Raw genomic sequence first — 16,393 nt, 5'->3', positions numbered from 1 at the left:
GAGAAATTCCACAGTGTTACAGGACTGCCGAACCTCATCCAAGTCTCTGACCCTTTGTATTTGGCACGTTGCCTGAATCTCTAGAGGTAGTAGCAGTTTCCATGGGGCCAGCTTGGCATGGCATCCTGGGATGGCCATGGTTCTCTTTTGTGATTGTACCTTGGTGATTAGCATCAAGCTGAGCCTTCACATTCCACCTCAGCGTCTCGCCTGAAGTCTGCAATGATCTTGTTATGCCACAGGTGTAATCAACAGATTTCCACAAAATCACAACAGGCACTGGCACATCACTAATACTATTGCTCAAGCTGTTTTTAAAGCTCTAGAACATGGCAAAAAAAAAAAAAAAAAAATAAAGATTTGCATTGAAGGAAGGACCAAAGACAGGGCTCTTCAACTCTGGGCCTGGAGGGCCAGTGTCTTGCAGACTTCCCAGTTGACCCAATGGTCTGTATTTTGCAAGTAGTTCTCAACACTTTGGTTGTGGTTGGATTTATCTAATCTGTGGGATTTGCCAACTGCTGGGTGGAGTTGAAACGGAGACTTAAATTTGGACACTTTCCGCTTCCTGTAGTTATGCTAATGTTGCATACTTTATAAACAGATGAAATGGAATAGATTGAGTATTCTTCAAATAAACACATTTCAGACAAGCTCATGTGGCAACAATTTTTCTACAGTTCTTCATATACTGCTTAATCCAAAGCCTGTTTACAATAATAACGACAAGGCTATACTTTTTAAATACAAGTAGTTTCTATATTTTAACCATTTTTTTTAAATAAATGTAATATAGCATTAGGATTACTCTAATATTTGTACTATTATAAGATCAGATTTTGTGAGCTTTAGTAGAACTGGGGCCTGTACCATGATGGTAGCTGAACAAATTCAGAGTTACAGGATTAGTTTTGAGTTGACGAAACCAAACTTCTCCAATCCGGCTCTGTTGGTACCAAGGTTAAAGGTTTTGCTAAAGGTTAAGAGATTGAAGAATATGACAAATTTAAACAGGACAAATAAAATAAATAATCTTGCTCTATCAGTGAAGTCACAAGTGAAACTTGTTAACTTAGTTCATACATAAAATATATAGTGGTAGAGACTAGAACATGTAAGGTCAGATTTTTTATTTTTTTAAATAGTGCAATCTTTTGATACTACAGCTTATTTATATCACATGATCGGTATACATTTATATTTATTTAAAATAAACGATTTATAATAACTGTTTAACTAAAATTGCTTGTGTGTAAAAGATAAATAATAATAATATGAACCACAATAATTATATAATATAATTATCATTAAAGCCAGACTACTTTTTTTTTTTTTTTTTTTTAACATTAGTGACATTTAATTTGGAGCAAGATACACTGGAGTGACTTTGCGTCAGACATGTGTCACTTTTCTCACATCTGATTGGTCCAGCTTCAGTTTGAGATCTCTAACTCAGAACATAACCTGCCCCGGAGCAGGTTAGCTGTGGAGTGTAAGTTACTATGGCAATGAATGCAGCTAAAAGCCAAGCCACTTACATGGTACCTAAAACCCAGGATTGGTGCAAAGTCTGCAAACTAAACTGAAACTTACCTGGCTAGCCAGCTAATCCAGCTTCATGGTACAGGCCCCTGAAGGTGTCGGAATAAAAACAAAACACATGATCTTTGTCATTGGTTAATCCATCCTGTGAATTTTGATAGCACACGCAACAGTGACGTGATGTTGTACAAAGTCAAGTCAGGGAAAATTTCTAACTTGCATGCACTGCTTCAAAGCAGATGCCAGTCGGCCTGTGCAGTGTAAAATGAAGTCAACCCAGTTCTATATTAGCTGATTCCAGTCCATTTGTTAGGGTTAAAGCTAAGCTTAACTGGGTTGGAGTTGAAGAGCCCTGACCTAAGCCATATATCAGGGGTCACCAACATCGTCTCGATTTGCTCCAACCTTCATAAGAACTAACCTGCCCGTCAAATTCTGGTAACCCTTTTGCTGCATTACATTTACCTCGGAAATTGGATGTTGGAGCTGGGAATGACATCACACAGTGATGGATGATTCCGTCGTTAAACCAGTCGATTAAAAACACATAAAAAGTGGTATTTTGCCTAGATTACGCCAAAGTATCATCTCCACAAATAAATGTTGGATAGTACTGTGTGGACCACTTATTAAGTTTATTGAGACTTGGACAAACATGACTGCTAGTGCACAATATGTTAACACTGTTTCTCTTCTTTTGATACACTGAACGGCCTTATTGGATTCTGAAGTTTGAGTGATTTCTCAGGGATTTCGAGTCAGAACTCCAACTTGGGAGTGCGTTCCACTTAGGCCCTGTTTACTCTTGTGCGTTTTCATTTTAAAAGGGGTTTTCACTGTATCTCAGAAACAATCTCTGTCTACACTTCACAAGAGAAAACTCATGTCACATAACCATTCATGCAGATACCACCATAGAAATGTAGGTAGATGGCCTGTTATTTAGATGGTGGGCGCCTTAACATGCTTTGAGCGGTCGAATGGAGCATCCACCTATTCATATCTATGGGCACAATGATCATGATGCTATTGTTTACACGGTCATCAACGATATGCAGAGTAAATGTGGGCAGCCACACCATCATTTTAGAAGTCTCTGTTTTGCTCCGTTTACACTGAAATGCAACAAGTTTTCAAAATAAATTTGGTCTGCAGCATTTTAAAAAGTCGTAATTTTCGAGGGTTGAAAATGCCGGAGTAGTGTAAATGACAGGACTAACTGTAGAAAAAGTTATGCATTTTAAAATGAAAACACACTAAGGCCATGTCCACACGTACACGGTTATTTTTATAAACTGAGCTTAACCTTTTGTTTTTTTCGTTTTTTTTTTTTAAATCTCTGTCCACATAAAAATGCAAATGAACGCTAGGATGAACTTTCAAGAGCATGGCCGCTGTGGTTTCGTGTGGATGAATGGCCAAACCGTGTAGAAAAAGCTATGTTTTTAAAAATAATCAAGTTTGTGTATACAGGGCCTAAGTGTAAGTATAGCCTTCAAAATTCCTACTACCAACTCGGAGGTTCCAGCTTCCAAGTTTAAATGGAACACAGTATTAGAACTTGATTAGCTTGTCCAGGTGTGTTTGATTAGGTTTGGAACCGAACTCTGCAGGACTGTGGCTATCCAGGTCCGATGTTGACCACCACTTCAATATATGTTCCTATGGGTTTCTGGAGGAGTGGTTTTTAATCCTGTTCCTCGGATTCAGGTGTATAATTTAGGGAGACATGCAAAATGTGCAGAGCTGTGGGTCCCCTGGAACAAGTTTGAAAACCACTGTTCTAGAGGTCCTATAAGTGTCCATTCCTGCTTCTAAAATGCCACTTTCTTGAAAGAGAAAGTCATGACATTTGCCAAGTATGGTGACCCATACTCAAAATTGGTGCTCTGAATTTAAACCATCACAGTGCACAAACACAGCAGTCAGAAGTGAACACACCCCTGGAGCAGTATATACCCAGCACACAGGGACCAACTGGGGGTTCAGTGCCTTGCTCAAGGGCACTTCAGACATGGGTATTGAGGGTGGAAGAGAGTGCTGTTCATTGTTCAGGGATTGGACAAAGGGGTTGGGAAACTTCAGTCCTGGAAGTGTTGTTGTTCTAATCTGCAGAGTTTGGTTCCATCCCCAATCAAACACACCTGCCTGGAATTTTTGAGCAATCTTGAATACTTTTTTCAGGTGTGTTTGATTAGAAATGTAGCTAAACTGTGCAAGAGTGGACCACCAGAACCAGCATCGCACGTCCCTGCAGTAGAGCACAATTGTAGTAGCGATACGGTTGTGGGCTTCATTCCCAAAAAGATGGGAGGTATGCAGTGTAAAATGTTATGGCAAATGAAATAGAAAGATATCAGTTGAGAGGGCAAAACATCACAGAGATTGGGGATGGACTCTTTTGAGTTGGGTTAATGAATAACCACCCAAAATACCTAATGTCAAGTTGGGTTCAGTTCGGTTTGGTTTAAAACTTATTTGTGGCAGTGTGAGGAAGCAGAGCTAAATTTGGTTACACCTTTTCTTGATAGTCTGTTTACCCCAGGTCCATTCAATTCCCGGTACTGTATTAAGCTGGCTTACTTGAGGCCATACAAGACTCTCTAATCTCTGGAGGCGAGTCTTGAGCATCTAGACCACCGAGACTACAGGAGATGTGGCTAAGGATAGCTCCTCTAATGGGATTACTAGAACTGTGAGGGAGTGTCCTATGGCATACAAGACAAGCCAGCGCTCAAGGATTAGGCCATTAGTGATTAGTTTAGTCACACCACCGCCACCAAGGACACAGCCACTCTCTTATCTTTCACTCTTACACTCTGCAACCCAGTCCTACAACTTCAACTAGACACCATGTCGAAGGAAAAACTGGAAGGCCTGGTGAACCGCATGGAGGTGACCCTCGTGGAGATGGAGCAGCTGAAGCAGCACTGTGGCCGGCAGAGCGAGGAGCTGAGCCAGCTGGTGGTGGAGCTCCGCAGGGAGAACCAGGAGCTCGCTGAGAAGTACAACCAGCTGGCCCAGGACATGAAGGAGGCTAAGGAGATCATCGAGCAGTTGCAGGACACCAAGTATGCTTTTGACGCAAAGGAAAGGCAAGCCCAGAAGCTCAGCCGACAACTTTGAGAAACCACAATCGGACTGACAACCTAATGTTCACTAGCTACATGTTGAGAATATTTTTGATTACAGAGACTTGTTACAAAGAAGAGAAGGAAACTACATGGACTTGGAAACATATTTAATAATTACACGCTGTGTGCTCCTGCTGGTGTGTTTTAGGTCGAGGAGTGGTCCAATGTAAAATATGCTGATGTTGATTTAAATGTACCTTAGTTCACTCCTTAAATGTTTGGTTTCTGTGTAACGAAAGAATGGCAATCTGCAATTTTTTGCTAACAGAATATTCTTGATTATGGTTGAAGAAGAGACAAAGCAACGATACTAGAATTGTTAAGCTCCCAGTATTTGAAATATGAGGTAGTTGTAAAACTGTGGCAATGACAAGGCATTTTGTGAAGTGAATCCCTGTCATTGAACAAAGTAAAATCACACTCTGGTTAATGTAATGCCTGAACACATGGTTGACCTACAGAGGATTATCTAATCAAATGGAAATGGCTGAATCCTGCTGGCGACTGTACATGTGAATGAGTAGTTTTAAAGCAATCTGTTTCTCTCACTCTTTTGGACACTAAATCCAAAGGGTGGTGGTTAGGTTATAGATCGCGCCAACATGGGTTTTGATGTCATGTAGTTGCAAAGTTTATATCCAAGTCTACCCTTTTCCAGGTAATCGGTTTAGAAAGAGGACTAGATCAAGCTTTGCTGTCTGCATGGATTTACAAAATGCATTTAAATTTAGACTTTAACCTTGAAATATTGTTCCCTCAACATTACACAATCTATAATCACTCAGACCTAATCACTCAAATTAGAGGCCTCTATGATGCATTTTTGGTTCCTGTCACAATATGCAAAGCCAGCTATTTAAGGGAAAAATGGGTACACTGTTAGTTCACCTAAAGCTGATAAAACTGTTCCAGTAATTAGCCTGTTCCCAGTCCCTACATCCAAGTCAAGGAAATATATCAAGTTTGGGAAATTAATCGTACTTTCTTCAGTGCAATGTCCACTATTGGTGCAGTGGTTTCACATTAAAATGCCTTCTAATTTGAATGAGAAATCTGCAAAATATTGGTATAAATTATAATTCCAGATTAAAATCAGTGATTTTATCCTTGTAGCTTTTAGAAGATCCATACCTTAATATTTCCCATACATTAAAAATGTTGATACTGGCAAAATAAGTAATTATGCTATAGTGCACTGTGGGGAAAACAGTCGCATAGCACCCTGAATGTATGGTGCTATCTGTCACCACTATATAATGTTGTTATGTATTATTATGCAATGTTATTATTTCTATAGTACTCTGAAGTGCTTCTCTGCTGATTCAGTCGGCTTACCTGAAGTTTAATTCACTGAGTTCATATAGCATTGTGAAAAAGTTATTTCCCCCAAAAAATATGTATATATTTAATTAAATAAACATGTATTTACCTTTATTTACATTTTAACAAATTGTAAATAAAAACTGATAAAGGTCCTTTAATATAAAACATTACCCTGAAATGTGAAATGTGGTTTCCCAGTGGCCGTAAAGTTTCTACACAACTACATTTAACACTGGATTATGTTTAAAATTAGAGTGAGGTGCTGTGAAAGAATAAATACAAATCCCATCCATATGAGTCCAGGACTATTGAGACAAACAAAAAAAACAAACAAAAGAACTTCATTCTAAAGGGAAAGGATGGAGCATGGATGACTTTACACTACTTTTTTTTTGCCTCAGTGGTTTGTCTTGGAGTCAATGAGATGACCAGTATGATGACCGCCAGACATCACTCTGATGAAGATGATCTATCTGTAAGGAGTGGATAAATCCTGTCAATACCAGCTCCTGATGCTAGAGGGCACAGCTTGTTTTTCCTCAGCAGACCAATGCATGTCTTTTGAGCTCTTGATTACACAGAATATTTATCATTATTTATTAGATCACCTCCATCTTTATTTAAATAGAGCTTAAATATAAATCTTTGGTTATGTATTACAGAAAAAAAGAGCAGAATAATTGATTCCAGACATTGTTAAAAATGTATGCACACCGAGGTGTAATGCTTCATTTTGTAGCAGCATTACCAACTTTTGAGTGAGTTATTCCAAATCATCTATGATTTAATACAGATTTCAGAGATTATTCTTCCTAAGGAATAAAACCATGCTGATATTCAGACCAATAGCTGATTGTGAGTGTGCGATATTGCTTTTATACAACAGTTCAAAACACCATTAGTTAATACTGAGTTACTCTGGGTATTTTTACTCTGCCTACAAAAATCAACAACTGTAAATTGTAGTAAAGAGTATAAAACATAAAATAATCTATAAAACTATTCTTAAATTCTGTTTGGAATCATCTTCTTGATGCAGTGTTAAACTGCAAACTCTTATGTAAAAAAGAGAGTTAAGTGGGTTAATTTAGTGATTAAAGTAGGGATTAATTGTGCATCTCAAGAATATTAACCCTTTAACTGCCCCACCAAGAAAAAAGCATTTGAAAAATTTTTTGTTTGCATTTCTTATCTCCTTATGTCATTAGTTACCACACTCAATGTATTTTTTTTCAACACGTCCCATAATTTTTAAAATATCGGCCTCTACCAAATGGTTGATATGTCACTTTATGGCAAAAGTACCGGAATTCATACACATACTATGGAAATCAGAAAATATGAACTATAATGAATGATCAGAAAGTTATATTTCTCAGCAAATAGTACATTCTGACAGCAGAAAGGATTATCTGAAAACATTAGCTTAGCTTTTTTACGTTTACCATAAAGTGACAAATCAACCATTTTGATGTGCACTAAATATTGTCCATTTTTGATTTAACATAGTTATTTTATGTTCAGGCAGCACACAAAAGCTTCAGTGTTTTTAAATGAATGGCTTAAGTGAATAATACAATGACTCAGGCTTAGTGTATCCCATCATTCATCATGTTCAGGAATTTATGTTTCCCAAAATCCTGAAATTAATTATTAGTGACATTAGTTACATTTTATGCAGAGATGGTATTTTGTAAAAGGTTTCAACTTTTATTAATGAATTAGAATTACCACTATCAATAAATTAAATAGTCATTTATATATATTTAAAAGCCCTGCAAAAACCTTATTTCCAATACAACAAGTGGTTCACGACAGGATAAAAATGACAAACAAGCAGAGGTGGGTAGAGTACCCAAAAACTGTACTCAAGTAAAAGAAAAAGTACTTCTAGAAATATTTACTCAAGTAAAAGTAAAAGTACTAGTGTGAATAGTTACTTGAGTAAGAGTAAAAGAGTATCGGATAAAAAAAAAGTAGTTAGTTACTAGTTACTTTGGGTCATATATACTGAGCCTGTTTTTATTTAGATATAGGCTATAGATAAAATGTATGTATGACTTTATATTAAATTTGAATTCAACATTGAAAGTTAATGTGATATAAATATTGCTACTAATCTTTCATTGTTCAGAAAGAGAGCAAATAACATTTACATTATTAAAGATCATTTTCACTGACAGTCTAGAGTTCAATCCCTCCCAGAAACTCCCATTAAAATCACTGAAGCTGTTAACACTGTGAAATCAATATCTTAATTATAGATTCGTACACTCATCTGCACTTTGTTGTTTCTGATGAAATAGGATTTGTAAGAAACGTCATATTTCCATCGTTTCGTTTAATTATTAGTATTATTTATGCTATTCGTGACAAAACATTATCACAATTATACAACAGTACTGTGGCATTTGTAAGGTTTGGCAATTGTTAATTGGCGGAAACGATTGTTATAGGCTATTTTTGTAAGGGGAGTTTTCCCACTATTAAAACGTTAGAATTGAATGCTTCTTAAATTCTCAGTGCTGCGTGCGCGCGCGCGCGTGTGTGTGCGCGTGTGACTCACTCTGGACATTTAAGCGCAGTCTTCCCTCGCGCTCCTCAGAGAGAGAGAGAGTTCAGAGAGCAGATCCTCCGCGTGAGATGCAATCATCAATTCTGCTTGCTTTCGACATCCGGAACAAGACAGAGTGAGTTATATGTTTACGAGCTATTGTTCATTTCTCTTTCAGTGTGTTTCTGTGTGAGGAAAAGAAGAGAGTTTGTAAGGTTCTCGCTGAAACACGAGCAGTTCATCAAAGTCTCTGTCGGGGATTGATGTGGGAATCCTATTTCACTCTGGCTGGATTATTGGTTAAAACGGAAAAAAGAGAAAACACTTAGAAACACTGAACTGAAAGTAAACAGTGAGAAAGTATTTGATGTAATTGAAACAAAGCAAGTTCAGATTAATCAAAATAAGTTTAAAATATCCTTTAACATTTCTTATCACATTTAATGTAAAGTGGTGTGAAATTCATTACAAATATTACAGTCTCTCAGTCAACATTATATAACAACATGATTAGTTTTAGATACATTAAAGTTTCATACAGCAAAGCTGCTGCTAGTTAAATTGTTAGTCTTTTGTTCGTAGTATATTTTAGCTGTTTGTCCATTTCGATGACTATTAGGTGTGTTTTAATAGGAGAGATTACATATACAAGTAAAGTTTACATCACACATCGCTATGAATTTATGAAAGGTATACAATGTATTTCACATCTGAACAAAATCTGAAACAAACACAGGTTCTTCTGCGGTTCAGAAAAACACAACTTGCGTCGGCGTTGGCAGGAAAAAGCATGCTCAGACTAGCAGCAAAGCAGTCATTTACTATATTAAAGATCTTTAGTAGCTTGTTTCAGGCTGTTTGAACATGATTTCTGAGAGTGTTGCCAGACTACCCAGAAGTCCAGTGCATACTGACATCACTGAGCTGAAGCGGTTCACCGTTGGCTGCCCCAAATCACAGTTACGCTGATCTGCTTCAAACAATAGTGCCACACACACAGCAAACAAACCTCAGTGCCCTCAGATCACTGCAACCTCAGGCAGCTTCAGAAACAAAGATGGGATGATGGGAAGAGAAACTAATGTCACACAACTGAGGACTAAATAATAATTCATCTATCTGAAGTTTAATTTCATATGGCCATTTGAGACTGACAGGTCGTTGCTCTTGCAAAATCTGCAGTTTTGGCACTTGGTGAGCACCAGTGAATTGTAATGGCACTGAATCTTAGCCTCTAACATAAAAAACCTGTTTCAGTTCAGTCAAAACAATCAGTGCATCCACTGATTTCATATTACAATAATTTTTCCCTTCAAAAACAGAATTTATAATTTTATAGTAATTCTGAAGTCTGTTTTACAGAAAGTGCAGTGTATGATCTTGTACTTGGATTTTTAGCTTCAGACTATGAGTTAATGGAGTCAGAGGATATTGAATATGTTTGGGTTAGTTTTAGAGCACATACTGATTACATTTGTTTCTGTGCAAACTTTTTTTTTCTTCCGAATGACAGTGTATGATGCACTGTTTTCTTTTCCTCAGCTAAAATCTCTTGTTTGGTTCAGGGCTGTGCATTGGCCATTCTAGGCTACCAAATAATGGAAAGTTTTGATTTTCTTGGCTACAATTGCAAATGTAACATTTCTAGTAGCCCTTTCCGGGGGCTGTTTGGCATGCGTTCCTGCGTTGCCAATCTAATGTTTTTTTTTCTTCATAATTCATGTTTTGAGCCGAGGTGATGTGTCTTGTCTGTTTGAGCATGCACAGCCTCAGGGCATTGCCAAATGAACAGAAATCTAACACACACCTTTGTCTGTCACAGGACGGACGTTGGGTGTGTGAACACTGAATTGGCAGAAGACATCAGGTATATTGTCCACGTGTCATCTGCACACGTTATATTGTGTGGCACAGGTGTTGTGGTTTAAGCATGTGTGCTGTGTGCTGTGTGCTGTATCCAGACAGGATTGACGTCGAGCATCAGGATGCTGTCGGTTGTGGCCTGTCTACAGCTGTTACTGGCCTCTGCTTTCATGGTGAGTGAAATATTTCAGTAGTCTGTAACAGATGACAGTTCCGGTCAATAAATTACACTTACATCATCATGTAATGTAGAATACTAGGAAATCTGAAACAGAGACATGTAACTGTTAAACAAAACATCCCAACACATGGTGTGAGAGGACAAACCTCATCTGCTTTACAATTTATATCTAAAAGCTAGCCACGTTTCATATACTCTGAGACATAGTACAGAAATACAGAACTGTTCGTTTAGGAATTTTAGAAAATACAATAGTGGCTCTATTTGGAGACATCTGAGCACTTAAGTCACACTTAAGTCACAATGAAATTGACTTTTTCTTCGGTTATTATAATGTACATCTTTCTATTCATCAGTTGTTTAATCTAACTAAATTAATGCAGAAGTCCTGGCTGCATAGGTTAAATAAAAATTAAAACATGAAACATGTACATGGATGAATTGCTAACATAACAAAAAAGATTAGAAAATATAATTTTTATTTCATGGCAGCTTTATAACTGTGTGAATGTTACAGTATTAGTGCTGCATTCAGGAAATGCTACACACCGACTTTCAGATTAAGTGTTTGGATGTTTCCAAATATCCTCAAATGCGATCTGCACTAAAGTGCTCCACTTATCTCGATGTTTGTATTATCATTTTTTTCACATCACACAGGTGTTTTAGCAGAGGAACTACAGTTGTACTTCATCACATTAACAACATAATCACACAGCTACTTGCCAAATCAGTGAATGAACACACACATAAAATGATTATTTAATTGAGCTGGATTTTTTTTCACGCGAGTAGAAAAGGTGTGGAGTGACACTTGCAACATTTATGGCAGCTATGAATAAAAAATCGCTTGTCTGGATAGTGGAAAGGCAGATTAGCATCATTATTTGAAGAACACAGAATAGCAAGATTGACCAATCCAAATCAAGCATCCCAGAGATTAATTGTAATTGATAGGAGCACAATATTTCAGTTATCTTAAAATACCACAGAGTGATTAAAGCTTGCAGACGGCATGACAGGAAAATTCACCCTTTCTGTTTGGCAAATGCTTGATGTAGTGTCATTACTGGACCTTCCAGTGAAAATGACAGATTGATCTCCAGTGACATCATATGCATTTCTTCTCCAATCATTTATCACAGCTTTTCTCATCATTATCTTAAACTCCGCCCCTTCAAGCTCACCTCCACTTTCGAGAGCCACGCCCACATCTCAACATCCAATCAGCAACTGCTGCACTGAACCAAGTCCTGCCTTGCTTTTTTTTCTTTTCAGATAATCTTATAGGATGTATATCGTAATGTGGCAGAAAACATAATTTCCTCATGACTTGAACTATCTTCATACAGTATGTGATTTGATAAAAACTGATGATGTGCTAACCATGTTTATAGCAACCCACGGGTGATTTCTGGGATGAGTGGGGTCCGTACAGTGAATGCAGTCGCAGCTGTGGCGGTGGGATTACGATGAGGACCAGACGATGTGTAACCCAGCGGTGAGTGGCAGACTGTCATCATGTTCACTTGAGTTAGTTCAGGGATGAAACGGATGTCAAGAGGTCCGTCAGAGCTAAAACACTAGATATTGAATAGTGCTTTGAATGCACAAGAGAGAGAGCTATTCTTCTCTAGCTGAAAGGAGAATATCCAGTTTAAAAGAAGACGGTAAACTGAGACGTGAACCTAGTCAAGGCAGGTCAAGACAGCTGTGTCATTATTCAGTGTGGAGAAGAGCCCACGGTTGAAAGCACCAGTCATCATCCTTGTTTACATCTTTTGGCTGTATAGAAACAGGCCTGGCCTCCAGGTGTTCAGTTAAAGAAACCCTATTCTCTATTCCTGTCCTTAAGATGTTATTTACACTCTTAAATATAAAGGTTCTGTATTGGCATCTACACTGAAAAAAATGATGTAGAAACTATTTTAGTATAGAAATTGCTAGTAAATTTTACTAAGAAACGCCAAGTGAATTAAATGTGAAAATGTATGCCATAAAACGATTAATCGTGATAAAAGTTTTGTGTGTGTACTGTGTGTAGTTTTATTGGGTCTCATTCATGAAACATTCGTAAATATACGAGTTAATATGTGAGTGATTTGCGCGTAAAGAGAACTTCCCGAAAACTCTTTTCCTGATTCACAAAAACTTTGTAAACGTCAGATGTGATAGTGAAATGTGTGTGTTAATGAATTCCAATCAGTCGTAAATGGGACGCGCGTGCACGCTCATTCTCAATTACCATAAATCCCGCCCATTAAACCCGACTGACAACTATATATGAGTATCATATTATGACACCAAACAAAGGATTTCAACATGTCTTCTCAAAAGCGAATGAAAAATAAAAAATTCTCAGCTGCAGAAATTGAAGTTTTATTATCAGAAGTTCATTCAAAATGCCACGTTTTATTTTCAAGCGTACTAGTGGCGTATCAGGTCCTAAAAAAGAAAGGAAGCTTGGCAGCATATTACAGATGCTGTTAATGGAGTTTCATCTGTTAATCGAACAGTCCCAGAAGTGAAAAGAAAAACCGTATTTAATTACTATATATAATATTTTTTTCAAAATGCTGTGTAAATATGTACCCGATTATTAATTAAAATGCAGCCGTATTAATTAGCAAAACGTTCAGACGTTAAACGCACTATTTACGCGTGGCTGGGAGCAGGTGTAGATTCATTTCGTACTAACTAACATTTGGAGAATACAAACATTTTAATGAATCCGAAAATTTACGCCAGAACCACTTTACACACGATTTACACAAAAATGCGTTCTGCTCGTGTTTCATGAATGAGACCCATATCATAAATATACACAGTACACATGGATGTACAGTATTGTTCAAAATAATAGCAGTACAATGTGACTAACCAGAATAATCAAGGTTTTTCGTATATTTTTTTATTGCTACGTGGCAAACAAGTTACCAGTAGGTTCAGTAGATTCTCAGAAAACAAACAAGACCCAGCATTCATGATATGCACGCTCTTAAGGCTGTGCAATTGGGCAATTAGTTGAATTAGTTGAAAGGGGTGTGTTCAAAAAAATAGCAGTGTGGCATTCAATCACTGAGGTCATCAATTTTGTGAAGAAACAGGTGTGAATCAGGTGGCCCCTATTTAAGGATGAAGCCAACACTTGTTGAACATGCATTTGAAAGCTGAGGAAAATGGGTCGTTCAAGACATTGTTCAGAAGAACAGCGTACTTTGATTAAAAAGTTGATTAGAGAGGGGAAAACCTATAAAGAGGTGCAAAAAATGAAAGGCTGTTCAGCTAAAATGATCTCCAATGCCTTAAAATGGAGAGCAAAACCAGAGAGACGTGGAAGAAAACGGAAGACAACCATCAAAATGGATAGAAGAATAACCAGAATGGCAAAGGCTCAGCCAATGATCACCTCCAGGATGATCAAAGACAGTCTGGAGTTACCTGTAAGTACTGTGACAGTTAGAAGACGTCTGTGTGAAGCTAATCTATTTTCAAGAATCCCCCGCAAAGTCCCTCTGTTAAAAAAAAGGCATGTGCAGAAGAGGTTACAATTTGCCAAAGAACACATCAACTGGCCTAAAGAGAAATGGAGGAACATTTTGTGGACTGATGAGAGTAAAATTGTTCTTTTTGGGTCCAAGGGCCACAGGCAGTTTGTGAGACGACCCCCAAACTCTGAATTCAAGCCACAGTACACAGTGAAGACCGTGAAGCATGGAGGTGCAAGCATCATGATATGGGCATGTTTCTCCTACTATGGTGTTGGGCCTATTTATCGCATACCAGGGATCATGGATCAGTTTGCATATGTTAAAATACTTGAAGAGGTCATGTTGCCCTATGCTGAAGAGGACATGCCCTTGAAATGGTTGTTTCAACAAGACAATGACCCAAAACACACTAGTAAACGGGCAAAGTCTTGGTTCCAAACCAACAAAATTAATGTTATGGAGTGGCCAGCCCAATCTCCAGACCTTAATCCAATTGAGAACTTGTGGGGTGATATCAAAAATGCTGTTTCTGAAGCAAAACCAAGAAATGTGAATGAATTGTGGAATGTTGTTAAAGAATCATGGAGTGGAATAACAGCTGAGAGGTGCCACAAGTTGGTTGACTCCATGCCACACAGATGTCAAGCAGTTTTAAAAAACTGTGGTCATACAACTAAATATTAGTTTAGTGATTCACAGGATTGCTAAATCCCAGAAAAAAAAATGTTTGTACAAAATAGTTTTGAGTTTGTACAGTCAAAGGTAGACACTGCTATTTTTTTGAACACACCCCTTTCAACTAATTGCCCAATTGCACAGCCTTAAGAGCGTGCATATCATGAATGCTGGGTCTTGTTTGTTTTCTGACAATCTACTGAACCTACTGGTAACTTGTTTGCCAAGTAGCAATAAAAAATATACTAAAAACCTTGATTATTCTGGTTAGTCACATTGTACTGCTATTATTTTGAACAATACTGTATATATAAATAAAACGTTTATTTTCGGATGTGATTAATCGTTTGACCGCTCTAGACTAAAAATGTGAAAAGTAGAAATATTTTTTTGTTCCATGCAGAACCTTTACCATCCATGAAAGCTTTCCATTGGTTCTTCATAGTGAGAATTTAAAAATCTTCTTCACACTAAGAAAAAAAAAATGGTTCTCATATGGCATCACTGCAAACCCTTTTTGGAACCTTTATTTTTAAAAGTGTATCATCTGCAATGTTTCTAGTCAAGTATGCAAGGTCAAGGTCAAGTACGCACTCTAAGAGGACCGTGGTAAGTGTATAAGTGTGAGTTTCAGTGATAGGGACTTGACATTGAGAGCTTTGGTCATAAATCTGGGTGTTGGAATCTGGTCTGCGTGTTTAGTCTTGCATTTTACTCAGTGAACGGCGAGTATGAAAAGGAGGCAGATTTTCTATAAATGTACCACTCCTCTTTAAATTATTTGCCCAGCCCAAATTAAGTTAAATAATACTTTCCCATAAGAAAAGGTAGGCTTCTACCAGTTGGAATCTCTTCTGTCTTTGTTTGCATGCACGATGCTTTGAGAAACATAAACGTGCATGTGTGTCAGAACTTCCCAGAAACTGAGTTTTACAAGTGAACATGTGAGTAATTTGAGCTTTTGAACACACTTATCGCTCAAGACTAGAATGTTCCCCTGAGGCGACGTTTCTGGGACTTTCAGACATCTCTCTTCCAGCTTGGTGCGAGTGTTCGTACCTGTGTACTCCTGTGTCTTTTTGTCTCGCCGGGTGACTCACACAAATTATTACTGTCGCAATATTACTGTCTGTCATGTGCTGACATAACATTTGGAAATACTGGAAACTCCACGCAGCTGTAGGACAGGAGAACGGGATGACGACTTTGGACCAGACGAGTAAACATATGAAGTAGTGCAGAACGTGTTGTGTCTCTGTACACACCTATAAGCAGAGAACACTTGTGGGTGTGTTTCTTTAGCAAGGGTGTGCATTTGTATGCATCCTTAGACATGTCTATAATAGGAGACGCTTGATTTGAAGGTGTTTTCAAACTTTTTGGGGGGGCTCTAAGAGGCATTTAAAATATCTTGAGTTGTATTGTGATAAGTGCTATACAAATAAATGGGAATTGCATTGAATTGTGTGTTATACGTGCATGATTGAACACTTTTTATTTTCACCTTTGTATAATGCAAAGATGCTAGTTACCATGCTACATTACAGTAACGTTACACAACAACACTGAGTTGATGGTATTTAATGTTAATAACATTGTCAGCTGCAAATATGAACTTGGTTTTCCAGAT

The 16,393-nt window shown here is 37.7% G+C and overlaps 1 protein-coding gene across 3 annotated transcripts in view; it reads left to right on the top strand.

Moving 5' to 3' along the window:
- The first annotated feature begins 8,543 nt into the window (after nucleotides 1–8,543).
- paplna (papilin a, proteoglycan-like sulfated glycoprotein) overlaps nucleotides 8,544–16,393 on the top strand; it is a 46,093-nt gene continuing 38,243 nt past the window's right edge. For 2 of the 3 annotated variants that reach the window (XM_052580596.1, XM_052580595.1), the window contains exons 1-4: nucleotides 8,551–8,689; nucleotides 10,376–10,420; nucleotides 10,515–10,589; nucleotides 11,995–12,098. In XM_052580596.1, coding sequence (XP_052436556.1) covers nucleotides 10,539–10,589; nucleotides 11,995–12,098 — 155 coding nt within the window. In that variant the 5' untranslated portion in view covers nucleotides 8,551–8,689; nucleotides 10,376–10,420; nucleotides 10,515–10,538. Of the gene's footprint in view, nucleotides 8,690–10,375; nucleotides 10,421–10,514; nucleotides 10,590–11,994; nucleotides 12,099–16,393 lie in introns of all 3 variants that reach the window. The other variant, XM_052580597.1, reaches the window with a different exon arrangement.

The sequence above is a fragment of the Carassius gibelio genome, chromosome B17, assembly GCF_023724105.1.
Source record: "Carassius gibelio isolate Cgi1373 ecotype wild population from Czech Republic chromosome B17, carGib1.2-hapl.c, whole genome shotgun sequence".
In the NCBI taxonomy this organism is placed as follows: domain Eukaryota; kingdom Metazoa; phylum Chordata; class Actinopteri; order Cypriniformes; family Cyprinidae; genus Carassius; species Carassius gibelio.
The sequence above is the reverse complement of the archived record's forward strand: the minus strand, read 5'-3'. Positions and strand labels throughout refer to the sequence as shown.